This window comes from Euprymna scolopes, chromosome 24 (genome assembly GCF_053919585.1).
Source record: "Euprymna scolopes isolate OS-2025 chromosome 24, ASM5391958v1, whole genome shotgun sequence".
Lineage (NCBI taxonomy): Eukaryota > Metazoa > Mollusca > Cephalopoda > Sepiida > Sepiolidae > Euprymna > Euprymna scolopes.
The window spans coordinates 89,630,604-89,657,443 of record NC_136505.1 but is presented as its reverse complement, the minus strand read 5'-3'; the positions used below and the strand labels follow the sequence as shown (position 1 = coordinate 89,657,443).

Below are 26,840 nucleotides of genomic sequence, written 5' to 3'. Positions count from 1 at the left end.
TTGTTTATTTAGTTGATTGTGAAGGCTTGCTATCAAAAATTTAACTTTAATTAATTTAATTTTAATTAATTTTTTATTTTAATGAATCTCCATTTAAAGAGGCAATAAAATTAAGCAAAAGTACAACTCGTAACTGTCATTAATTGATCAAATATTTCATTTTCAACCTATCTGTATAATTTTAACTTGCTGAAACTATTTTTGAAGTTCTTCTTTATTTCAAAATACTTTGCACTATACTAAACCAAGTTCCAACAAAATTGACAGCCATGTTGGAAACCATGTTAGTTTGGCTAAGTAAAAGTGATGATAAGAAATGTCTCGGTAATAAATTGTACAATCAGCAAACACATCATATTTATATAAGTAAGTAAAGAAGTAAATTTTCTTGCATTTGGTAACAGTTATTTATTACATATTTGGGTTTTTTTTTCATCCAATTTTTTCCTTGTTATCTATATTGCACAATTGCCATAAATTGTTTAGAGATTTGAACCATTCTCATTTAAAAGAGTGGGAGGTGACAGTCATCAAATGGTTAATGACATGAACTGACGATCTGGGTGTCCCAAGTTCGAATCAAGTTCGTTCCAGAAAAATCACTTTCATTTAGGATGTTGGCAACCTTCACGTATTCCCTCTCGTAATCTCTGAGGACTTTCTAGAAAGAATTCTGATTAGAAAAATATCAGGGAAACCAATGTCGACAATAGAATATTTGGATTCATATGATATGATGATGATTCAACACAGTTGAGCAACAGAAAATGCGGTTTTCTTAATCTTATAAATATAATTTATTTTACTTCAGTCGAAGTTCTCAGGAATCAAGGGGCCCACTACTTTGTATTCTATATGAGATACATAGATAGTCGAATGCTCCGTTAAAGTTCTTTATCTCTCAAACACTGAGTAATTTTCCTCTCCCCAATTAACCATTTTCATATGTTGTATTATATCTTTCATGTTGGTCTCTGGGTCTTACTGGATTCCAGGATGAGAATTTATCTAGTCTGGTGGAGTATCCAGCTTCGTGCAGTTACTTGAGGTAACATCACTTGGAGAAGGTGAACCATTCCTCGTAAAAGCTAATGTGGGTTAGCCATAAAAAGGATATCTTATTTGGACAGTGAATACGAAATGTGATTTTGAATATTTGGTCAAAGTTTACTTCTAGGGAAAACTATCCTCATACCAGGTTGTTCTGACAAACCCCTTTACAGAGAGACCTTAGACACTCGAGGAAAGTGTCTAGTAGACATTCAAGTGCTCTCCAGTAGGCATTCAATGTGTGGCACAATATCTTAGTGCCCCGGTTGTGGTGGTTGTTAACACCCACCCACCCACCCCTGCATGGCCAGGATATGATTTGGCCGTAGATGGAGGAATACATAAGCAACCAGAATGCAATCCCATAATTCCCTTCCTTTTCTCGATCTCTCTTTTTCATCCGGACAGCATGGGGTAAGACATATATTTCTGTCTCTCTATGAATGAGAGGAGGGGGCACCCCCCTCCAGCATTATTAAGGTTAGTTAGTTAGTTTTAATTGTGAAAGTTATCACTTGTAAATTGCTTTTGTAAAAATATTGTAATATTTTCTTGTAAAAAGATAAATAGTTAGTTATACTTCTCATATATTGCCATTGTGTCACATATCGTTTTTTTTGTGACTGCCATAAATGTCTGCATTAAAGAATGAAGCGTGCCTGAAGACAAACAAGGTTCCAACCAGAATGCCACCAGAATGAAGATATCATCTTGTGATAATAAAGGAGCCACCCACCCACACCCAACATCTCGGGTATGCTTTTCCTCTTTATACTCATACCCTATTGACTGGCTCGTCGTCACATCATCATGGGACCGTTTCTAAGGCATTTAGTGTAACACGTGGGTCGGTCACACACTAGTGACCGGCTGATCGTGTTATAAATGTAATCTTCTAATAATTATAAAAAAAACCCTTAGAGTTAATACTCTTGTGGGAAAATATCGCAACCTAACACAAGACTACAGTCTATCTAACTCAACAGTCGGTAAATACTTTATTTGTATTCACTTTCTTGTACAATATATTCTTTCTAACTAAACACGTTTTTCCTTTCTTTCATTATAACTCTTTCATCTGGCCAAAATATTTACAAATATACTTTTAAAATTTTTTGTTTGGATAAAATCGGATTCTTGCATGAAACCTTGCTTACATTATATGTTGAGCTGAGAGCGTCGTATCGTTTGATGATGTCTCTGATTTCATTAAATTCGTCCGTTTTGGTCAACACTTTCATCAAGAAGGAAACTAATATCATATACGAGTCGTGTCTCTTCTTTTTCCGGTTGAACACCTGTTTTAAATTTTCGCATTCAGTTTGTAATCTGGAAAAGAAATAAAATCAATTTTGTCTCATTTGTAGAATTGAACAGAGTTTATAGCATGCGAATGGCATCTAATGTGTTTCTGCTTTGAACAAAGCTGAACTGCATTCCAATGATGCTTACCATCTCACAAAAACAATTTCATTATCTGGCCATTAAGCATTATTTTTACAATAATGAACATATCCAAAAATTATGAAAAGCAATAAGTAAGAAAATTAATTATTAACGAAAACAATATTTTAAGACAATTATCGATATTGAGTTTTGCTAAATTAATCTAAAATTTTATTGAGCATTTTTTTTTTTACTAAAGAGTAATCACTATATCAAGGCTTCAAGACCACTTGAGAATATGAGTTAATAAGTGTTAGATCGACGGTAATGTTGGATTATGGCCGGGTAGTGCTGGGTTTTGAATCGGAAAACACCAGATTCACAAATATAGCAAACAGAACAAAAATGTACAAATGTTTCAGAACTTATGGAATGGTAATAAAAACGGATTATTTTGGGTCAACAATAATGTTGGATTATGGCCAGGTAATGCTGGGGTTTTGAATCGGAAAACACCAGATTCACAAATATAGCAAACAGAACAAAAATGTAAAAACGTTTCAGAACTTGACCTGTGATGTCAATCCTAGACAAAAATAAACAATGGGAATTCCGACTTATGGAATGACAATAAAAACGGATTGTTTTCGGTCAACAGGTCAGAGATGAGTTAACGCAGACCAGACACATATGATCGCATTCATTCACCACTGTCCCCACCACACACCTACCACGTTTCTATATCTCCACAACCAACGCCTGGTTGTCATAATAAACTTGTTTTGTAAACCCAGAGAAATTGTATTTTGTTGTTGAACATGGCAGATATTTCAACAAGCATGTGTCACTAAGGTAAAGAGAACCTGACACATAAGAGTGTATACATCCGTACGTATTTGAAAAAGTGAAGCAGATGAAATTTATACATACTTTGTCTATGCTTGCTCATAATGCTATAATAAGACAATGACGTCATAATTGGTAATGATGGTGGAAGTTTGCCAGAATTTGATTAAGAAGACTGTTCAGTACTTCTGCCTTATAATAATGAAATTTGAACTTCAAAATATTGAATTTCAAGTAAAACCAATGTTATCTACTTAATTGTCATGTCACATTAATGAACATATCCAAAAATAATGAAAAACAATAAGGTCAAAAATTAATTATTAAAGAAAATAATATTCAAAGATAACTAGTTTTGTTAAATTGGCCAAAGATTTCAGAAAATTATTACCTCATTTGTTATGAGTGAAACTTCCCAGTTTTATTTTTAGTAAAACTCAATTTTTGCTAATTGTCTTTGAAAACTATTTTCGTTAATAATTAATTGTCTAGCTCATCATTTTCATAATTTTTGGATGCATTCATTGCTGCGACATGACCATCAAGTAGATAACATTGCTTATACTTGAAATGCAATATTTCCATTTTTGAATTTCGCTTTTATAACAAAGAAGCACTGCCTGTTCAACAAGAATTTGAATTACTCTGAAAAAAATAGGTTTGATAACATTTGGATTTGAGGATTATGAAAGTATTAAGTTTTATATTTACACAAATTATAATTCATATTGAATATATCTTCTTTTTTTTTTGCATTAATCCTGATCTACGGTGGATCCATGGTAATACGACGCGATGCAATAGTCTGTCCACCTGTCACCAGAATCATCAGGGAAAAATGGAAACTGTAGTTCATCCAAAGTGCTCTTGGTCATATTAAGCGATCCTCACTCATAAAACCAAACTCTTCAATCCGATAAACTCGAACAGATCTCCTCACCATAATCTTATATAGTGATTTACAAGACACTACTCGGGTGTCAGAGAGACTTCTAAAACAAGAAAGAAATCTTTCTCTGTATATATATATATATATATATATATATATATATATATATATATATATATATATATATAAATAAAAGATTGTTGAATTTTTATTTATTTTTTTATTAGTGATTAATTTCTTTTTTTCCGCTCCCTGAGCGTTTTTTATTATATTATTATATTTTCTTCGCCCACATTTTTAGGACATATTTACATTTTTATTTTATTTAAATATTATTTATTAATTATTAAAAGTAAGTAATCTTAAATATATATATATAAATACTTGAAAATAGATGATGTCATAAAGGATGAATGATTGCTTTATGACATTATTTGTCTTTTATGACGTCATCCAGTCTGCATGGTGTACCGTTCTTGCCGGGGAACAAAATCTGTGAGCCAAATGCACTGCAACCATTTCCAGACCTCAAAAGCAACCAGAGGTCGCAGCTGGTCAGGCTCAACCAATGTATAACCATTTTGGGGAAGAAAGTCACCGATCCCAGGAATTTTGCAGAAACCCCGTCGATGACGACCTTTGTCAGGACCGACAAAGGAAAGAGAACAAAAGCCCCGTGGAAGATGGTCAGAACTGCCCAGGAAGCGATCCCAGAGATTCGACTGATAGAGGAGAATCATCCCTCCCTGAAGCATTGGCAGTAAAGTGTGAAGGTAGGGTCCCCTTATACGTTCATCCTTCTTTTTACTGGGCATTAAAGTTATCTTTTAAAATCCCTAAAGTTAGTTTTAATAATATATGAATTATTTGCTACATTAAACAAACAGCTTGGCCCTCGGGACAATATCAAAGTGTAGTATCTGTTCTTCAGATGCTGCACTTCTATTTCTTGTTCTCTTTCTGTGGAGGAGAAATCCTTCACGACTGAGACAATTTTTTATTTTTGTACCTTTTCTCCACGTTAAAAAACGACCCTGGTGTCTAACTCTGTCCCGTGGGGAGGCATAGTAAATAGGTACATTAAACAACAATTGTTTTTTTTTTTTTTCTAAATACAATTAACATGAGAATAGAAGTAGAATTTTTAAAAGATTGGATTTTAAAAGACATCATTTCTTACCTTGCAATGTCTTTATCTTTTGTTTTCTTGAAATCGCGTTCGTTATTTGCCTTTTTTATGGCATGGTTTTTCTTCACAATATTTTCCTGAAAAAATAACAAATAAAATACAAAAAAAAAAAAAAAATGGATACTATTTACTGACGTAAATGATTTTTTAAATTTTAGCCTGACAGATCAAATAAATCCTATTTCAAACTTAAGCATGATAGACCAAAGAAAATACTCTTTTAACCTTGAATGAGACAGACCGACGGAAAAGCTATTTCAAATTTAAGCATGACCAACCAAAGAGAATAACACCTTATGCAATCAGTTCTGGACCTGACATGTAATACTAATAAAATAATCCGATTTTTATAAAGTACTAAGCTTCAAATAGCATATGTCAAAATTGCAACCCAGTTGGAATATTAGTTTACAAGCTATTGTTGCGAATTTCCAAACCGATGGCAAAGTTTGAAATGTGTATGTTGACAAAGCATTGCTTTCTGATGAGAAAAAATACCGTTCAAGTAAAGTTTGATAGATATTCCTATTTATTTGCTTTTTACAAAGTTAGAAACAAGGTCGGTTTTAATAAGGGACAGAAAATTCAGCTTCCCAAAAATATGAACTCTGGATTGAAGCAAAAATAAAAACTGCCTCAATCTAGAACGATTTCTCCTCTACTGTGCAAAGACAGAATATACAAAGTGTTGCATCAGAACAGATACTACACTTTGTTTCTAGTCAAAAGGCTAGTTTGATGTTATTTTCTATTTAAGTGTTATGAGATGCATAGATATTCAAATATTCCAATAAAGCTTTCCTTTAAATCTCAAACATTGAGTTAGTTTGTGTATGTGTCCGTCTTTGTATGTGTGCCTGATTACATGATAATATATATGTATATATGTATGACTATATGATATGTGTATGTGAGTCTCTGTGTGTTTATATTTGTGTGTGTGTGTGTGTGTGTGTGTGTGTGTGTGTGAGATTATATGATTATATATCTATGTGTGTTTATTTGTGTGATTATAGGATAATATGTGTGTGTGTGTGTGTGTGTGTGTGTGTGTGTGTGTGTGTGTGTGTGTGTGTGTGTGTGTGTGTGTGATTATATTACATGTGCATGTATATGTGCTTGTGTGATTATACAGGGTGTCCCAAAAAGATATATACACACTCCTAAACTGTCTTTGCACTTCAACAGCGTTTTTCATGCTTCCAGTAGTATTTTAGAATGAATTTTATTTTCTTCAAAGGTTAGCTTGGCAGTCCTCATTAAGATCGATCAGTTTAATCTGCAAAGAAAAAACAAAAATATGGTTTAAAATTATTCAAAGTGTGTATACATCTTTTTGGGACACCCTGTATATGTACATTGTGTGTGGGGAGGGGGCGTGTGCGTGTGTGATTATATTACACGTGCACGTTTATCTGATTATATATGTGCATGTGTGTGTTTGTGTGAATGTGCTTTGAATAATTTTACCTGTAAAATCTTGTTAAATTTTTCCAGACTTTCTTTCAATTGCGATTCTTTCCGTTCTAATTCGGCCCTGCGTTGCTGAAGATGTTCCATTCTCATCTCGAAATCCTGCAAATAAAAAAAAAAAAAAAATACAGAACAGAAAGAAAAAAAACTTTCTTCAAAAACTATTTTGATTTCTTAAACAACATATAAAAATATAATTTAATATTCGTTTCTTCCCCTGTGTACCCAAAATTAAACAAAACTTCAATGACAAATGTTCTTTCCAAGAAGTATCCGTCTATGGAACAATATCAAAGGGCTGCTTCCTAGTTGAATACAACATGTTCGTTTTTAAGTTCAATGTTAACAAATTATTGCTGAGCTGTCTTCTTGAATAATCAAACTCTGCCTAGTTCCAACTTTTGTTACCAATCCCCTGGACTAACTACTTATATTGAGTTGAGAAAAAGTTCTTGCAGAATTTTTTATTTTGATTTCAAATGATGTATTTTCAAATAAGTTTTCGGTATAATACCTTTACTTTATAGATCATTTTAAAGAGCGTTTTCCACTCTATCGTTTAAATTACAATCGTTTTAAAACAATTTTATCTTCTTTTCAAAATGTTAAATACAAGATAAAAAAAAAAAAAATTCGTACAATTTTCTTATTTCAATTCAAGCTCACAATATCAAGGAAGTGTTTGACCCAGGAACCACAAATGAACGCACAGCAGAATGGTGGTTTAAGAAATTTTGTGGCGGTGATGAGAGTCTTGAAAATGATAACCGTAGTGGTCGGCCATCGGATATTGACAACAATCAATTAAGAGCCTTAGTCAAAACCAATCCACACACAACTGTTTGAGAACTTGCTTCTGAATTAGACATAATGTATATGATGATTTACAATCACTTGAAAGAGATAAGTGAGTGCCTCACGAATCGAACAACAACCAAAAGAACTGCCGTTATTAAGTGTCATCTTCCCTTCTTTTACACAACCTCAAGAATAACCCGTTTCTCGGCCAGGTTGTGATTTGTGATAAAAAGTGAGTTCTTTACAACAATTAGCGATGCACAGCACAATGGTTAGATGCCAACGAAGCTCCATGACACTTCCTGAAGCCAGAGTTGCACCAAAAGAAGGTCATGCTAACTGTTTGATGATCTGCAACTGGTCTCATCCATTACAGTTTATCGAACGCAGGTGAAACTATTACGGTAGCGAAGTACTGTCAACAAATGGATAAAATACATCAGAAACTTTGACAACAAAACCCAGCATTAGTCAACAGAAAAGGTCCAAGTCTTCCCCACGACAATACCCAACCGCAAATTGCTAAACCGACTCTGCAGAAATTGGACAAATTGGGTTACAAAACTCTGCCTCATACGCCATACTCTCCAGACCTCTCACCTTCTACCACTTTTTCAAGCAACTCGACAACTTTCTGCATGAGAAATGCTTCAAAAACCTAAGCAATATCAAAAATGGCTTCAGCAACTTCATCGCCACCAGAACGCAAGATTTTTATGTTTCTGGCATAAATACACTTGTTTTGCATTGGCAAAAGTGTGTTGAGTCTGATGATGCATATTTTGATCAATAAATTTTTGTTTGAGCCAAGATATGTTCATCTGAATTTAAAAGATAAAAACTTTCTTGTCAACTTCATATATAAATATATATAGATACATATTGGCTATTTTTAATCTCTAATACTTACCAGGTATATTATAAATTTAAATAATAAATGATATGTATCTTAATATAACATAAACTTAAATGTATATATTAACTCTGTAATGTTTTATATAATGTGTTTAAAGTAACTGTAAAAATTTAAAATATCCCTTCAAATCAAGTAATTATCATCGCTATTATCATTTTTATTAATTTATTTTACTCATAATGTTAATTTTTATTTAATATTTATTATTTTTTATTTTATACATTTTTATTTATTTTATTATTATTTTATTATTACCATTATAAATTATGTTTGTTGTTATTATTATTATTTCTACACTAGTAGGCAGTATAATTATTATTACCAATTGTTGTTAGTATTGTAGTTACTAATTTTTTTATCATTCATTGCCTTTTTATCACTATTATAATTAAATTCCGTCCCTTCTTCCTGTGTCTCAGACTATATTTATGTACAGAAATTTAAATGTAAAGTGTTTGCTACACAAGTCTCCGATTAGGATCTCCCCTATAAATCTGGCCCCTAATTTCAATCGCCCCCTCCCCCTTATCTCACAATGGGACTCTGCCATATTTTGGGTGAATAAGAGTTTTAAAAAAAACATACAAAGGAAAACAAAAAATGAAATCAACCTCCTTTTTTGTTTCCAGGGCCTGTTCAATTTCAGAAAACTCTTGTATTTTTTCCAAAAGTCGGGTTGCAGAAGTGAGGTGATCCTCCATGTGTTCTGGTATTTGGCTAGTAATTAGAAAAAAAAAAAGAAAAAGAAATTTTAAATCAGTAAAAGATATTTCATTTGTGTCATGCAAACCTATCAGGTCTCATGGCTTGGCTGAGATTTTCAATTTTGCTGAGAATATCAGTTTTGTTGAGAATATCACAGTTTTGCTGAGAATTTAACAGCTTTATTGAGAATATCAGTTTTGTTGAGAATATCAGTTTTGCTGAGAATAACAGTTTTGTTGAAAATATCAGTTTTGTTGAGAATATCACAGTTTTGTTTAGAATCGCACGGTTTTCATGCTAATCTTAGTTTAATAGTTAAGAAAAATTAAAGTAAATATTAAAAAATAACTGTACTTACTTGGTGTTGCCCTGGAGTAGTGTTGTTAACCTTTTTTAATTATGTGTTTTGTTTTCTTACTAAATCATTATATTTTTTTTCTTACTAAATCATTATATTTTTAAGGATTTTGAAAGTTTAATGTAATTCTTACAGTGTAATTCAACCATTAAACCAAAATGTTATAATTAATTGAACCAATTAAAATGATAAAATTATGATTAATTATTGTTAATATTGTTTTAATCTTTATTGATAAAATTATAGCATATAAATAGATTCCAAAGATTCAATCTTTTTGTAAATGAATATTGGTACTTATGCAGTATAATAACCATGCTATCGTTGAAATAGTCCAGCGATTTATGGAAAACTCTGAAAGGTGACGAATGAAAGTTTCATGATTTTTTTTTCTTTTTGCACAAACGCTAGTCAATTTTTTTCAATGAAAAATATATTATTTCTGTCAAGCTAATTCAATAACAAATTAATTGAAAATATATCATTTCTGTGAAGCTAATTCAATAAAAAAGTTAATTAAAAATATATTATTTCTGTGAAGCTAATTCAATAAAAAGTTAATTGAAAAATATATTATTTCTGTCAAGCTAATTCAATAAAAAGTTAATTGAAAAATGAAAACAATATGTTAGAATGGACAATTTTTATGAAACTTTTAAAAAATTCAAATTCAAATTAAGAAAAAAAAACATTCATTAAAAGGTAAGTTTCGTGAATATTTTTTGAATAACAAACAACTCATAGCAAACATGCTTTTTACATTACCTTTTTTTAACTTTATGATTTTCTTGTTCAAATGAAGGTAAATATTTAGATTTTTTTTTATCTCTATATAAATAAAATGAACTCATTTTTTCCCGTCTGATTTTGACCTTAATAGGATTAAAAATCAAGATATTTCATGCAAATATAATATGCACAAACGGCAGAACAATATCTGAGGTGTGTTATAGGCTTATTATTTCTCAAATTCCTCGATAATCTTAGATTTCTATACTTTTTCTGCTGAGAAGTCACGGCAAAAATCGGTTAAGATCAATGGAAGTGGTAAAATATTTTCTCTCTAATAAATTCCTCCTCCCCCTGCCACCACTTAACACCATTTGGGGATCGTTCACAAGGAACAGTTGAGAAGAGAACACTGGTTTGGCTTCGTAGTTCTTTCATGTGAAGTTATTTAAAATCACTAAACTAAGCTGCAGTGCTCTGTGGCGTAGTGGTTAGCGTGCTGGACAATTCACATTATATTTTCACGTTCGCGCCGACCTACCGTAGTCGTTTTTTTTTTTTTTTTTTCCCTAAACAACTGGAATGGACTTTTCTTGGTGGCCGAACTGTTAACGTTGCAGATGTTTTTTTTTAAATTTTTTTTACACTTTATTTTCCTACTTTTACTCATGACTCCGGGTTTTATCCTTCCTACTTACCTACCATAACATTTTTTAAAACTCCCCCCCCGTCCCGGAAACAACGCCGGGTACCCCCGCTAGTATATAATAAACAACTGATTGTAAACAAACGTTTGCTTTATGATTAAGCATTTCGGCACCTTCTGGCATTTTCTGTAAACTGCCCAAACAATTCCGACAGTAGTATAGTCCTTATGCTGCATAAGTACCTGAACATGTTCAAAGAATTTTAAAGCCAATCTTTCTATTTGACAGTATAAATGCTTCCAAATTCCTTTCACATTTCGAAGGGTCACAGAGTTAATTCATTCTCTCTTTTTTTCTAACTAATAACAAAAAATGAAAACATTAACAAGCATTAAAAAAAAAGAAGCTGCGGCAACTTTTTTCTACATTTTTTATTAATTTATTTATTGTGGACTATTATTTCCATCTTTATTAGTTGTTGTTTCACGACGTTTCAGCCAACTGCTCCTCTGGCCTTCATCAGGTGGTAACCACGACGGATATGAACTTCGAATCTCCTAACTGCAATCACTGCCATCCGGCGGGGGCGGGTGTGTTGTGGCTGTGCCGGCCACTGCCACAACACACCCGCCACGCCCCTTCATGGAAAAACGGTTAATTAAACTGCAGAAGCACCTGCTAAAGTACACAAGTTCTAGATTTGAATACCTCCCCTTCCCCCAAAAAGAACGCAAAACATAAAATATGCTTTTGTAAACAGCTCGTGAAGACTTACTGACAGCAATATTTTTACTATTAAATGAGGTGAAAACTTTTCATTTTATGAAAAATATTTGTCATTTAAAATGTCCACAATGTATTCATGCACCTTGTGAAACGTCAAGTGACTACGCGCGTGCGCGCATTTTAGTAAGAAAGTGAAAAAAAAACGAATATAATTAAGAAAGTGAAAAAATTAATGTAATTAAGAAAGTGAAAGCGGAAAAATATCCGGAAGAGTGGGGGGGGGGAGTCATTTCAGCATTGAAGCCGAAAAATGTTTTGGGGGAAATGTTTTGGTTCCGTTTGGCTGTTTTTGGCGTTTTTTCCTAAATGGGAAACAAGATGGCTGCCAGCAAAAACAGTAGTGATTACGTAGGATACTGAAGGTTTTCAAATATGGATAACTGCGCAAAAAATAAATGCGATATTCGTTCTTAGCGTACCCGAAACCCCATAAAAGTCGACAAATTAGAGGTGAATTCCGAGGGGTCGGTAAACTAAAAAAATACCAATAATTTCTCTCTGATAGGTTCGTAAGAGTAGTGGTTGATGGACAGAAATGAGAAGCTCACAGTATTAATGCTGGAGTCCCTCAGGGGTCCATCCTGGATCTAACTCTCTCTGCGCTGAGTAGCTACACAAATATCATGTATATAACAACGATCTCCCAAATCACATCCTTAGATCATTCGTAGGCATTTATGCTGACGACACTACCATCTATAGCAGTACATCAAAGACCGTTAATGGCCAAGTTCTCTCTGATTCTCTCTCCTCTGATCTTGAGCATGTGGTACAATGAGGAAAGAAGTGGCTTGTTACTTTTAATGCATCTAAAACTAAACTTCTGTCTTTACATTATCAACGTTCTGATCCCCATCTGGAATCAATTGAAATGAATGGCTCTCATCTTGAGGAGGCTCCATATTTTGACAAGTTCCTGGGCTTGACCGTTACTCCTGATCTGAAATGGAACACGTACACCAAATCTGTTTCCAAGATCGCTGGAAAATGGTGGGATCCTTCTATCAATCCAGTAGATATCTCACTGCTGATGCAATTCTCTGCCTGTATAAGAGTCAAGTACGTCAAAGGATGGAGTACTGTTACCCGATCTGGGCAGGAGCTGCTAGAAGTAGCTTATCCTGCCTTGACAGAGTTTAAAATAGACTTTGTAGCCTAGTGGGGGATGACCTTTTCTCTTACCTGCAAACTCTTTCCCACAGAACATATGTTGCGAGTCTGTCTCTGTTTTATCGTTATTTTCATGACAAGACTCGTTTGAGTTCCAATCTATCCCCCCTCGCCAAACTTTAACGAAAAACACTCGTCTAGCTGAAACCACTATCAATAATTTCCCCCACTCTTTATATGTGCCTAAACCCAAACGTAGATTCCATGAACAAAGCTCCTTTCTTAGAATTTAACGCCTGTGGAACTGAGTTCCACAGGAACTCAGTTCTTTTTTCCTCCTTTCCAGCTTCCTACAATATGGTTGTCTTCAAGTTCAATGTAAACAAATTCTTGATGAACCGTCTCCTTAAGTAATCCAATTTACCAAATTTCCACTATTAACGATTACTACGATATTTTCCGATTGACTACTGTACTCTCGGCCTTGATAAGTGGTGACGCCTTTGTAAAAAGAAAAAAAAAAAAAAGCTTTTAGCTAGAAACAGGCAACGCGTTCATTTAAAAGTAAGGAATGCTCGGACGACTTTTTCTAGCTATTTACATCAACTGCCGAGCGAGTTCGAGCCAACTTCGTGGAAATTACGGGTCGGTAAAAGCAGAAGCACCCACATTATTATTTGCAAATAAAACAAAAAATAAGGAGGGAGGGCAAAATATAACGAGGGGTTTGTTCTTATTAACACCGGTTGGAATTCACAATTTAATATTTGCCAAGATCTTCACTCAAAAAAAAAAAAAAAAAAATTAAAAATAGAAATTTTATTTGCTAACTCACAAGATGAGCTTTTCTTCACGGGTCGTTTTATAATATTCATCCAAATTCATTTTCGATTGATAAAATTTTTGTTTTCTGATTTCTTCAATTGAACGGACACCAAAGTTTTTATGGTCGCCGATTGATCGAAAGTTGTGTGGATTGTGTTGAGGTCTGTCGTTGCCTGGCAACTGTCACCTGATATATGAAAACTAATTTAGCTCATCTAAGGGAGATAATTCTAAAAAGGAAAACTTGAATTATTGCCCCTTGAACCGATGGAAACTTATACAGACAGTTTATATATAATTTTTTAAAAAACCCCAAACAAGACATATTGTCATTTGGATGTGTCACTTAGATCATGCCTAACAGGGTAGTTGAGCAGCGAGATGTTTGTTCACATTACATTTAAACTTCTGCAAGTTAGAGTTAGCAATCCGAGGGAAGAAAGCTTTCAGGAATCTAGGCACCTTCCTCACTCACGACAAAACCACCACACACACCACCGAGAGACACCAGTGGTAGCAGAATCTTGGGGGAATTTTTGACACCCCTAACACGAAACTGTGCATAAAATATAAAAAAAAACTCGTAATTTCTCTTTTAAAAGTGGGTTGTTTATTATCTTTATGGAACATACTTCCAAAATAAACTGTTAAAGTTGTTTAAAAAATAATAGAAATATTATTATTTTTTTAACAGCGTTTACAAAGTGCCGGCGCGCCTTCATGCACCGATTTTTTTACGTAATGAAATCAATTGAATTTTACGAGTTAATTTTTTTTTCAATTTTTAAACTTTAAAAATCTATAAAAAAAATTTTTTGGGTTAAATTTTTACGATATTTTCAGGGTCAATGTGAAATTTTATGCTCTTTCCAATTAACCGAATATAATATTTTAGACAAACGTTTTTTTTTTTAATTCACACCCCCCATTTTGAAATGTATATTAAAATTTTAATAATTAATTTATGTACCAAAGTTTTATATATCGCAAAATTGAAGATAAAAGATCAATAAATAAGATATTGTAAATTAAAACAAAAAAAAGTGTTTTTTGGAAATTTACCTGTAGAGACCAAAGTGTAAAACCTTTTTTTTTTTACACTACGTTGAATTTTTTTTTTTTAATTGGAAGCCTAGGTTCTGCTTATATTGTCCAGTAAGTAATGGACGATAACAACAATTTTTTCTATTTCATTCAATATTTTCTTTTTTTAGATATTATAAAAAACAAAATTCACACGCCAAAAAAGAATGAAAATATAATAAATCAAAAATTTCTGTATTTCTTTGAAAAAAGAAAAAAAAAATTCCTGGAGTGTTTTTTTTTTTTAAGGAATAATGAGTAAAATTTGCCTATTTTTAAACTATGGGAACACATATTTCTCCAGATGCAAGGCTACATGCCTAACGCGAACGTGTGGTTTTTATGTCCTTTTGTTCATCCGTAGTTCAAAACAAAGAGAAAGATTACTTCCGGTTTTTCGAAAAATGCTTCCATGAACACGCATTTTTAAAATAGTCGTTTAAAAAATTCTTTTATTTAAAAAATAAATGGATTTTAAAATATAAATATGGATAAATTCTTAACAATGAAGAATGGAACTACACATTGATTAGTAATTTTTATAGGTAAGTGATATTTTGGAATTTATATCGATTTTTTGTACTCAAAGGAAGTAAAATTTCGTTGATTTTCTTCAAATCTTTTTTAAAGAAAGCCGATTTAAAAAAACAAATATTGCATGATTTGCTACTAAACCTGTTATTTTTTTTTTTTAATTTGGTCTTCGCTCCTTTAATTGAAAAAAAAAATTAGGGTTTGAATTACATTTTTCAAGTAGTTATAAGCTTGTAAAAATAGGAGGTCGAATTATTCAATTTTTTTTCACGCATTCTTAAAATCGGTTTCTGACACTGCTACACTAGTGGTGGTGTCTTAACAGTGAAGAAGGGTGATTTTGCTGCTTGTCAGGTTGGATTATCTTTTTTTTTTTAATGGAGAGTAGATAATGCATTGTGGGTACGTTATCGGCAGCTCCCGTTACTCTCACTTCTCTTAATTTGTCTCTTAGTTCTCATTTTAATTAGTGATTTTTCTGACAAAGGGAGAAGAAAAAGCTGCATTCTAGGTTGGCAGTATTTTGCTTGAACAGTCGTTTCTGTGTTTATCCTTGTGGCCATGTAACTAATAAAGTTACTAGAGGTAAACGTTTCATCTGGGCTGACATTATCCTCTGATAGTCAGGGACCTTAATCTTGGATTAACCACTAAGGAGGCTGTCCTATCAGCAGATGCAAAGTACTGGGGCTGTTGTATTGCCATTTGGTGAATGAATTCTGGACCATGTAGTAGCTTCTGGTGGGGCTTCTCGATGCCATATTAGTGGGTAATTGTTACGGCTTTACCGTATCATGTGCTACAAAAAAATTATTTTATTTCTTCATTTCTTTTTCTTTCTTACTTTCTCTCTCTGCCCTCTGTCTGTCGACCTTTTCCACAAATCTCAAAACACCGTCATGAGAAGTTTCCAGAAAAAATACAATATTAAACCAGGATCTCCAATATCCAACGTAGACCCCCACTACTATGTCTCCTTCTTCAACATCATCTACATTCCAACCTTCCAGAGGTTGAACCCCAATTACAGGAGACTAGACCAGACCTATTATTCCTAAGCAAAACTATTTCTCTAGATGAGTTCATAATTAAAGAATACTCTAACTTAACTTTCAAATCTGACCACCAAGATCGCCATGGGCATGGAATATGGGCTTATATTAAAGATGGCTTTCCATGTGGTAGGTACATCTCTAGAGAAGATCCTAAATTACCCTATATGTATTTCCGAGTTGCACTTGCTCACACTACTGCATTTATATTTGCTCTCTATCATCCCCACAACAGTGGAGTTACTATCTTTAAAAGCATATCTGAGAAAATTGACCACATCCTGTCTGCTCATCCTTCATTCACATTTATGGAGACTTCAATGTTCACAATGTGTAATGGTTAACCCACTCAAACAAGACAGATGACGAGGGGAGGTTCTGTCACGATTTCTCCATTACTTATGACCTCACTCAGATTGTTTATGAATCCACCCATGTACCCAATACTGACGGTCAGTATGCAAGTCTCCTAGACCTTTTTCTCACAACTTGCCCTAAGCTATGCTCGTCTTCCGTTCTGTCTCCACTGGGATCTTCTGACCACTCAGTTGTATCAGTTAAGATAAAAACGAAATATAGTAAGTCCTTAGATGTACCTCTCCATCGTACACTATATCGATACACTATGGCTGACTGAGATAGCTTCCGTTCATTTATATCAGATCTACCTTTGCATTCCATGTTTAAAACGGATGTGTCCTCTATAGTATCAGATCTAATAGAATGGTTAATTGTAGGTATAGACCGATTCAGACCTTCCAAAAATTTCAGCAAAAACCTAAAGGCCAACCATGGTTCTCTCCAGAATGTGCTGTTGCCATTGCACACAGAAATCACTTTTTCCATTGCTTCCAATGTAATAGATGTACTGAGACTAAAGCTGCTTTCAGGATTGCCAGTAACTACTGTAAAAGAGTAATAAAGAATGCAAGAAAGTTGTATGCTCAGTCTGTCAAGTCCAAAGTAGCCTTGGTTCCACCAGTTTTAGCAAATAATAAACAGGATCCTGAACAGAAGCGTCTGCTCTATCCTAACTATCATCAATGGACATGAGGTAATCTCGTCAGCATCAGACAAGGCCAAACTATTTGCCAAGAACTTTGCAGCTAATTCTACCCTATGCGACCAAGGCCGCCAACCCCCAGTATTTCCTCTTGTATCAGAAAATACTCTATGCAATATACAAATATCTATGCATGAAGTTGCCAAGCTAATCAAAAACCTTGATTCCAGTAAAGCAACTGGTCCTGACGGCATTCCTATTATAGTGCTAAAAAGCTTCAACCAGAACTAGCTCCCATACTTACAAAGCCGTTTAAGCATTGTCTTAAGGAGAATTGCTTCCCAACACCCTGGAAAATCTCATCAGTATCCCCTGTATTTAAGAATTCAAGTGATCGGTCATCTCCCTCTCAGTACAGACCAATAAGTCTCCTGTGTGTCATGAGTAAGTTGCTGGAATCTGTGTTAAATAGAGAAGTAGGCAACCACCTCAGCAAAATAAACTTCTTAGTGATATTCAATATGGTTTCTGTTCTGCGAGATCTACAGCAGATGTGCTTATGGTAATATTTTATAGGATTAGCGAATCTATTGATGGAGGCTTCCTTTCTAAGGCAGTTGCTCTTGACATATCAAAGGCCTTTGATAGAGTTTGGCATAAAGGTCTACTCCATAAGATCTCCAGTTACGGTATAGCTGGAAATGTCTTCTCACTTATTAAATTATTTCTGTCTGATAGGTTCATAAGAATAGTGGTTGATGGGCAGAAATGAGAAGCTCACTGTATTAATGTTGGAGTCCCTCAGAGGTCGATCCTGAGCTCAACTCTCTTCCTAATCTACATCAATGACCTTCCAAATCACATCCTGAGATAATTTGTAGACATTTATGCTGATGATACTACCATCTATGGCAGTACATTAAAGACTGTTAATGACCAAGTTCTCTCTGATTGTCTCTCCTCTGATCTTGAGCATGTGGTACAATGGGGAAAGAAGTGGCTGGTTTCTTTTAATGCATCTGAAACCAAACTTCTGTCTTTACATCACCAACGTTCTGATCCCCATCTGGAATCAATTGAAATGAATGGCTCTCATCTTGAGGAGGCTCCATATTTTGACAAGCTCCTGGGCTTGACCGTTACTCCTGATCTGAAATGGAACACGTATATCAAATCTGTTTCCAAGGTCGCTGGAAAATGGTGGGATCATTCAATCGATCCAGTAGATATCTCACTGCTGATGCAATTTTCTACCTATATAAAAGCCAGGTACGTCAAAGGATGGAGTACTGTTGCCACATCTGGGTAGGAGCTGCTAGAAGTAGCTTATCCTGCCTTGACAGAGTTAAAAGAGATGTTGCAAGCCTGTTTCTGTTTTATCTTTATTTTCATGGCAGGTGCTCATCTGAGCTCCAATCTATGGTCTCCCCCTGCCAAACTTTCACGAGAAACACTCGTCTAGCTGAAAACACTATCAATAATTTCCCCCACTCTTTATCTGTGCCTAAATCAAAACGTAGATTCCATGAAAAAATTTTCTTTCTTAGAACTGCCCACCTGTGGAACTCTTTTCCTTTTGCCTGCTTTCCAGCTGACTATAATATGGTCGTCTTCAAGTCCAACATAAACAAATTCTTGATGAGTCGTTCCCCTTAAGTAATCCAATTTCCACTACTAACAATTATTACGACATTGTCCCATTGACCACTGTACGCTTATTAACCCTTATCCTCGAGTGGCCTCCGGGCCTCTGATAATTGGTGACTCCTTTGTAAAAAAAACATTTCGTTCAAATACTTGTAAAATAAGCACAGGGATGTAATATTGCAGTGATGGGACAGGGCTTGGAGCTTGATAGTGTGAGACCTGTTAAATTTGAGATTCTTTTTTGGACCCTGTTTAAGATTTTTTAGTGAATATGAATGAAATCATTGTTTACACTGCTCAAAAGTGCATGTGTGTAAGCGAGGGTCGGTGATATCATGCATAGTTTTTGTAAATTTTAGGAAGTGATAAGGGTTTTAAAGAATGCAACTGATGCAGGCAGTCTGTTCTATGCTTTGACATTTTTTTTTTTTTCAAAGTTGTGTGAGCTGTTTTCTATTTCAAGTCATTTTAGTCACAGAATTACTTTATTTAAAGAGATTTTAGCTAGTGAAATGGATGAGTTAAGGTCCGGTTTTATTTATTGATTTATTTGGTGCTAGAGAGCCTCCAAATGTAATGTGGAAGACATAAATATAAATTAAAATCCAGTTCGACATATTTCTCTTTTATAACACAGCCGTTTATTACCACTTTTCTTTCTCCTCATTTTGACACCAGCTTAAAAAGTCTCTCTCTGCAGGGCCACATGTCCATCTCCCCTGATACAATTTTCTTTCTGCTCCACTACACGCTGGCCGTAGATAGCCATTTCTCATTCTCGACTTTACATGTCTGTCTCCTTCGGCGCCGACTTTTTTCTCCTCTCAACCACAAGGTGTCATTTTTTTCTTTTTCTTGCACACTTCCTAATTTGCATATGTGCCTTTTTTGGCTACTGCTGCTAACATCCTCATAAGTCAGTTATCTTACAGCTGCTGCTGATATTTTCCCACACACTCATACACACTCTGTTACATACCTTCCTTTCCCCCAAAACATTATTTACAAGAATTTAATTAAACCTGCCTTAGGCAAAAAAAGAAAACAAGAAAACTCAAAAGTACACACAATAAAACATGAATAATTAAATCCAAATAAAAATGTCTTCGTGTATTGTCTGTTCAACATTTCCATTTTATACTTTTTTTTCCAACAGAAATTCCTTTCCTTATTTTTCTTTTTTATTTTTCATTTGTAAAAATAAAGGAATTCCAACGTATTCTTCCAAATATTTAAAGGCAACATATCAATGCATTGCAATGGGATAGGGGGGGGGGATTCAGTGAACTATTACAACAGTGAGGATATATGTTTCTTGTTTTTTTTCTTTTATATTTTCAGAAATTTCATTGAAACAGTGTTGAATGTTTCAGCTTGGCTGTGCAAGAACACAGTTTCAGATGTTAAAAATAATTTACAAAGCCAATCAAATCATTGCAGATGTTTGCATAGTTTTGATGTTTGTTAATCCTGTATCTTAAAATTCACCAAGCTGAAACAGGACATTTTTATTTTGGTAATGAAGTTAGTTTATTGCTTGTTGACAGTCTTCATAGCATATATGTGTAGAGGAAAAGAAACTGACGAGAAATTAAATTCCTCTGCCCCAAACAAAATAATAATAATAAAAAGAAATAAAACACAATGACACCTCCTTCTCGTTTAAAATGTGCTGCATTTATTTTTCAACAAAATAACAAGATGAACAAGCAAAGTCGGATTGGTAAGAGTTCTTGTAAAATCATTGAGGTTAGAATATTCAAATTAGATGAAAATCCTTTGTGGAATTACTAAGATTAAAAGATCATGTTAGACGAAAGTCCTTCGTTAAAATAATAAGATTGGAACGTGAAAGTCTTTTGCGAAAATAATGTCCTTATTTCTAGGTTTTTGTTTTAACTGGTGAAGTTTGCCTTATTTGAAAGTCCCATGAGGAAAATAGTCCGTTGTTAGTAATTCTTATAGAAAATGTACAGAATGGGTGCGTGTGGGCATAAGTGTGGTTTTTTGGATGCCTGCATGGCGTGTGTATTTATGGTTTCGACAGATTTGAAAACGATGATGAGATGAAAACAGGGGACATGTTCTCGTGTCAAGTTGTAGCGAAAAGAGAGAGAGAGAAAGAATGTTTGTTGCGTTTAAATACTTTTTGAATCAGATTCTAGCACAAGGTTGCTGCTGATATTTGGTTTGGGAAAACGTTCAAAAACAATCTTGTAAAATTTCTCATTGGTCGATATTGTCACGTGGTATTGTCTTCGTCTACGTCTGCCAGAAATATGTCCATTTTGCTTTTGTTGTTGTGAGAAAAGCGCGTAGGCATATTTGAAATTATGTCGTTGCTAGAAGAACTAATTTTTGTGCAAATGTGCAGGGAAATTAAAATTAATGAACGTTCGTTTATTTGCACGCGAGCATGTGTGTGTGTGTGTGTGTGTGTGTGTGTGACAGCACATATGTTTAATGTTAATTGTGTTTCAAGATAAATTTATACATATTTCTTTCATGTGAGTTTTTTGCGCAGCTTTTTTTCCTTATTTTCTTACATCAACCCTCGATTCTTTCTCAATCAGTCATAACATTTATATCTCTCCTTGCTCATTGACATATTTTTACACCAACTGCCTAAATAGTTTTCTTTTGGTTAAAACTTCCTCTTTGAAACCCTTGACTAAACTAGTTATCATAACTTTTTTCCTGGTCCATTCATTTGTATCTTTATTGCTCAGTTACTTTTATTAGTATTTGAGAAAATAATAGTTAATCTAACCGTTTAGTTTATTGCCTATTTTTGTCTCTTAACAGCTTAGTCCATTTTGGCAAGATTATTCAGGACAGTTTTGGCCTATTTTTGTCTCATAAGTACTCGGTCACTTTTGACAAGATTATTTGAGACAAATACGTTGAAACCTGACCCAATGGGCCAGAGGCATTATCCGTACCTCCAGCTTAATCAGATATGAATATTATACAACAATTATTGCATTTCCCTTTTCATGTCACAATACAGTTTGACCTTATCATTAAGCATCGGCAGTTCTATCTAGTGCGAGCACTGTTTATTTAGATACTATTAATTTTCACTATCCTCTTTGCTTCTTTATTTGTAAACTGACTCATCAAATTCCAGTTACTAGCTTCTGATGGCTAGATTTCGTTTTATGTCTGGGAAATTTGGTTCATTGTCCAAATTCTGTCAACAAGTTCTGGACTGTCTACAGAAAAAAATTATCGCTATTTACACTCTCCATCTCTATAACCGAGGACTGTGAGCACCCCAACTGTTTAGTGCACACTTATCTTTTTACCACAGTGGCAATATAAGTCCTTGTGCCTCATCGTCATAAAGAGTTTCAGTTTCAAAGAATAATTTCCTTCATGTCAAGTTTCCTACCATACCGCCACAGTCCTGCTTGTCATGTATTTCAAAATTAAAATGACTTAAAATTTTATATTTTAGTGTTCAGTATTTATTTGAATCGAAGTAGAAAAATACAGACAAACAAAAGCACCAGGCACAGTTAAAAACCTTACAAATAAAACAAAGCAAAATTATTTATAAGTCGCTCAGCATAACGTATGATAAGAATGAGCATGTCTTTTTTTTAAGTAAAAATAGAAAATAAAATGTCTTCATATTTAATAATCATTTTTTACAATGGCAGAATTAATAGCCAAAAAAAACTTTAGTAATCCAACAACAATGAAACTAGAGATACTACTTAAACAGTCCAAACACAAACTTATAAAAATATGTTAAAGTCAAAATGGTTTATACCAAATTTCTCTCTAAAACAAAACAAGCTATTTGCTACATTAAAATGAGTATGAAGCAATATCACTTATAATAATGTATAACCGATCCGTAAGATTAGAACATTTATAAAACAACATTGGCAGTAAACCACGCCCCCCCCCCCAAAAAAAAAGCAAGAACATATGACTGATAGGAACAGAAAAAAATTCAAAAGTGAGCAGACAAAAAAAAAGAGCAAACAATTGATTCACCAACTGGTGCAATATACGTTTTGTTTTTTTTTTTGTTTCATATTTTCCACTCTCGGCCTCATTTGTTATTAAGTCCTTATTTTATTTTCGCTCCTTTTCTCAACTGCATTTTTCCATGGTAATGTTTATTTTTCTTTCTATTTTTCTTCGTATTGACCCTTTTATGGTAAAAGGCCTAATCATGGCATTCAAGATATATATAACGTGGCAGTTACAAATAAACAAAAAAGAAAGTATTACCGTTACTCTTCCATCTTGACACCACTTAAAATGTCTCTCACTGCCACATGTCCATCTAACCGGCATAATCACAAGAGAGAAACGAAACAATAGAAAAAATCCACGAAGAAGACCAAGCACATATTTTTTCTGATGTTGGCACCATTTTGTGTTTCTTGTCACCCAAAGATTTCTCTTTGCCAAAAATTGGGAAAGAAGAATTTATGGACATGGAAAACATGTCGGAACTTCCATGTTTTCATATGTCAGATGATGATCCTTTGATCGACTCATTCATGGCGACATCGTTTTTAGAATAATAATTTTTCTTAACCAATAAAATAGTTTGAACAAGATAATTGTTACAATAATACAAAATATTTATTAGTTTTTGTTCATTTCATTTTATTTTTTATGTACATATTTGTTTTTAAAATTAATTTTGTAAAATAAACCTTTTTGCAATAAAATGTTTGATAAATGATTTAATTAGTTTGTTTATTTATTACAAAATGTAAATAAATGCTTTCTGCTTTTGTCGGGGTCTGGGCCGAAAATGTCACCAACATTGGAAAAATGGCATCTTCATCAGCATCGTCCCAAGATGTACTCAAAACTTCAAAGACGAGTTATGATAAACTTTGTATGGTTGTGATAGAAAAGGTTTAGCTGAAAATAAAAATTTTATCGAACAATTGTCTTAGAAAATGGAGGCTCAAGATTAGCCCATAGTTGTGTGTAAAGGTCAGTAGGTTTATTGTCACTTGCTGTCAATACTAGGGAGTTTTGGGTTTTCGTACAAGCCTCAGGACGAAGCTTAGTTGAAAGATGAGCGCAACTTATTTACATTCAATTAAATTTTTTTCAAACAATGTTGGTATTATTGAAATCCTCCAACCTGTGTTAATTCTAAAATATAAAAATATGTTCTACTGTTTTTAGGTGATTACATGTAAACAACCTAAAAATAAAGAAAGTAGTAAAAAAAAAGATGTTAGAAAGTGGTGATGGGGAGTCACTTTAGCATATAAACTTAACCTATCAATAAAAATGTTTTCTGATCCGGAAGTGGATGATCATTACCAAAGTGATCATTTTGCATTAAATCTATGTGTGTAAGTGATCTCAACTCTAAATTATTGTCTTTTTTCCTTTTTTTTGTGTTTATTTCTTTTTCAAACTGTTTACATGCAATCGCCTAAAAATGTAGAATATCATTTGGAGTGTGGAGGGGTAAGAATTAGCAAAGGTTGCAGGAATACAGTTTTACCCCAGTGCCTTTCATTGCAGCGTTCACTTCATGTGTGTGCATATATATATATATATATATATATATATATATATATATATTTGTAGTCATCGCCATACAGTCCTGATTTGTTGTATTACAACTCATCAGTGCCGCTAGACTAGCACCTCTCCCTAGCCGAGGATTGAACCTAGAACCATCGAGTTGACAGCCAGCAGTTCTACCAATCGACCCACGGGAGAGGCGCCCATACATTATCTCGCCAAATATTTAAACAAACATTTGTCCACTGTCCACGTTCACTTCATGGGTGTGCATATATATATATATATATATATATATATATATATATATATATATATATATATATATATATATAAAGCTGAACGTCTGTGTGTGTGTGTCTGGTCACGAATAGGCTCCTATATGGTTGAATATTGTAGAAAACTGATCACATATAATGATAGAAGATGTATCGAGACACAGGAATGGGTATGTTTGATCTAGCGCAATGATGATTCATTAAAATTGTGGGGTCTGCGTACGCACCTGGTCCACAAAGTATGGAAATAAAAAATAAAAAAATAAAAAAAAAACGTTTACAAGTGTTTTTAATATAGATGTACATAATAATACTTTGATAAGTATGTTTTAACTTAAATAGGGATGGTATAATAAAATTGTGGGGTCTGCGTTCGCGACTGCCCTCCATAGAATGGAAATAGGCACACACTTTAATAAAGATTTTTCATATCTATCTGCGTAAGTATACTTTGATAATTATGTTTCAGTTTGAAGAAATATGGTATAATAAAATTATGGGGTGTTCATTCGCGCCTGACCTCCATAGAATGGAAATATGTCACAAAGGTTAACAAAGTTTTTTAATATAGATCCACAGAATATTGTGATAAGTGTTTCAGTGTGAACAGGTATGGTATAATAAATTATGGGGTTTATCTATTTTATTTTTACTTTCATCATATTTTGCTTTGGTTTTGATACTCCCAAATTCGAAGCTATCTCTTTACAACCCTTCCTTTTCATAACCTATCATACTTTCATAAATCAGAGTCCATTTTCTGTAGGCTATTTTTGAACCCAGTCAACGACAGGTACTTTTGCTAGTATATATATATATATATATATATATATATATATATATATATATATATATGCACACACATGAAGTGAATGCTGCAATGAAAGGTGTTGAGGTAAAACTGTAGTCATCATCAATGTCCATCTTCTCCTCTCGTGTATATCATATAGGAATATGCTGCCCTCCATTCTTGGCCTTTGAGGAGGTGATTGAAGAGGTGGTTGTATGAGCAAATAATCTGGCGTATCCATGATAGGTTGGATCTTTCGGAGAAAATGACGATTGCATAGTGTGATCCTGCTGCTTCCATCCAACCCTAACCAGTATTGTCATAGTCTCGACAACTCTCCCTGTTTTTGCCCATCATTGCGGATATGGCCCCTCCTGATTCTGCACCTGAACGAATTTGCCAACCTGAAGCTGTTGGAGTGGACAGCTGTGCATGTTGTACTGTTCTTTGTTTAGCACATACCTTTTTGCCATCGCCCTTTCCCTTAATTCTTTAGTTTCTGTCCACTAATCGTGAATCCGGTGCTTCTTGTGAAATATATTGGGAGGTGATCCTTAATTGTTAGACCATATATCATTTTGGCTGGTGATAATGAGATGTCCTGGTGGGGCGTGTTCCTATGAGTCATCATCGCCTGTGCTGCTCGATCGTGATGTAGGTGGCCATAGCCATCAATGCAGTTCATGAGCATTCTTTTGGCTGTTTTCACGGCCATTATTTTGGAGATAATGTGAGGATGATATACGTCTCTTTACGCACCAATCTCCCAGGAACGATTTATACTCCAACGAGTCAAATGGTGGCCCTCCATTGAATGATATCTCCTCCAGTGCACCATACGTGCAGAACCAACCCCTCAATGCATTGCTTACTGCTGCAGCCTTCCCTGATGGTAGCGTGACAACTTCAATCCAGCCGGTGTATCGATCTGCATATGCCATGTAACTCTTCCCATGCATATCCAGTAAGTATTTTGGAATTAGAATCGTGAGTTTGAGGGTAGCATTAATGGTTCTCTCATTTGGAACGGGGTGATCGAATTGCATTTTTAACATTGTGCCCTTGTTTTTTGGATACTAACGTCTAAACCGGACTAAAATAATCTTTGTCTAGCGTTAGCTAACACCCCATTCACCCCTTGATGGGCGGAGTGCTGCCTCTAGTACCTCGGCTCTAAACTGCTTTTATATTGGAATTTTATCCCCTTTTATGGGTACCCCTTCCAA

The 26,840-nt window shown here is 34.1% G+C and overlaps 1 protein-coding gene and 1 long non-coding RNA gene across 6 annotated transcripts in view; one reads left to right on the top strand and one right to left on the bottom strand.

Annotated features, from left to right (window-relative positions):
- The window catches only part of LOC145246834 (coiled-coil domain-containing protein 42 homolog), a 35,120-nt gene extending 21,232 nt beyond the window's left edge, over positions 1–13,888 (bottom strand). The window contains exons 1-5 of one of the 3 annotated variants that reach the window (XM_080108672.1): positions 13,718–13,888; positions 9,159–9,264; positions 6,831–6,935; positions 5,352–5,437; positions 2,208–2,379 (exon numbers count right to left, since the gene is read on the bottom strand). In XM_080108672.1, coding sequence (XP_079964798.1) covers positions 2,208–2,379; positions 5,352–5,437; positions 6,831–6,935; positions 9,159–9,264; positions 13,718–13,767 — 519 coding nt within the window. In that variant the 5' untranslated portion in view covers positions 13,768–13,888. The remainder of the gene's footprint in view (positions 1–2,207; positions 2,380–5,351; positions 5,438–6,830; positions 6,936–9,158; positions 9,265–13,717) is intronic. The other 2 variants (XM_080108671.1, XM_080108673.1) reach the window with 2 other exon arrangements.
- The window catches only part of LOC145246835 (uncharacterized), a 134,536-nt gene continuing 112,324 nt past the window's right edge, over positions 4,629–26,840 (top strand). For 2 of the 3 annotated variants that reach the window (XR_013863177.1, XR_013863176.1), the window contains exon 1: positions 4,629–4,944. This is a non-coding gene — a long non-coding RNA (uncharacterized LOC145246835). Of the gene's footprint in view, positions 4,945–20,367; positions 24,197–26,840 lie in introns of those variants that run through there. The other variant, XR_013863175.1, reaches the window with a different exon arrangement.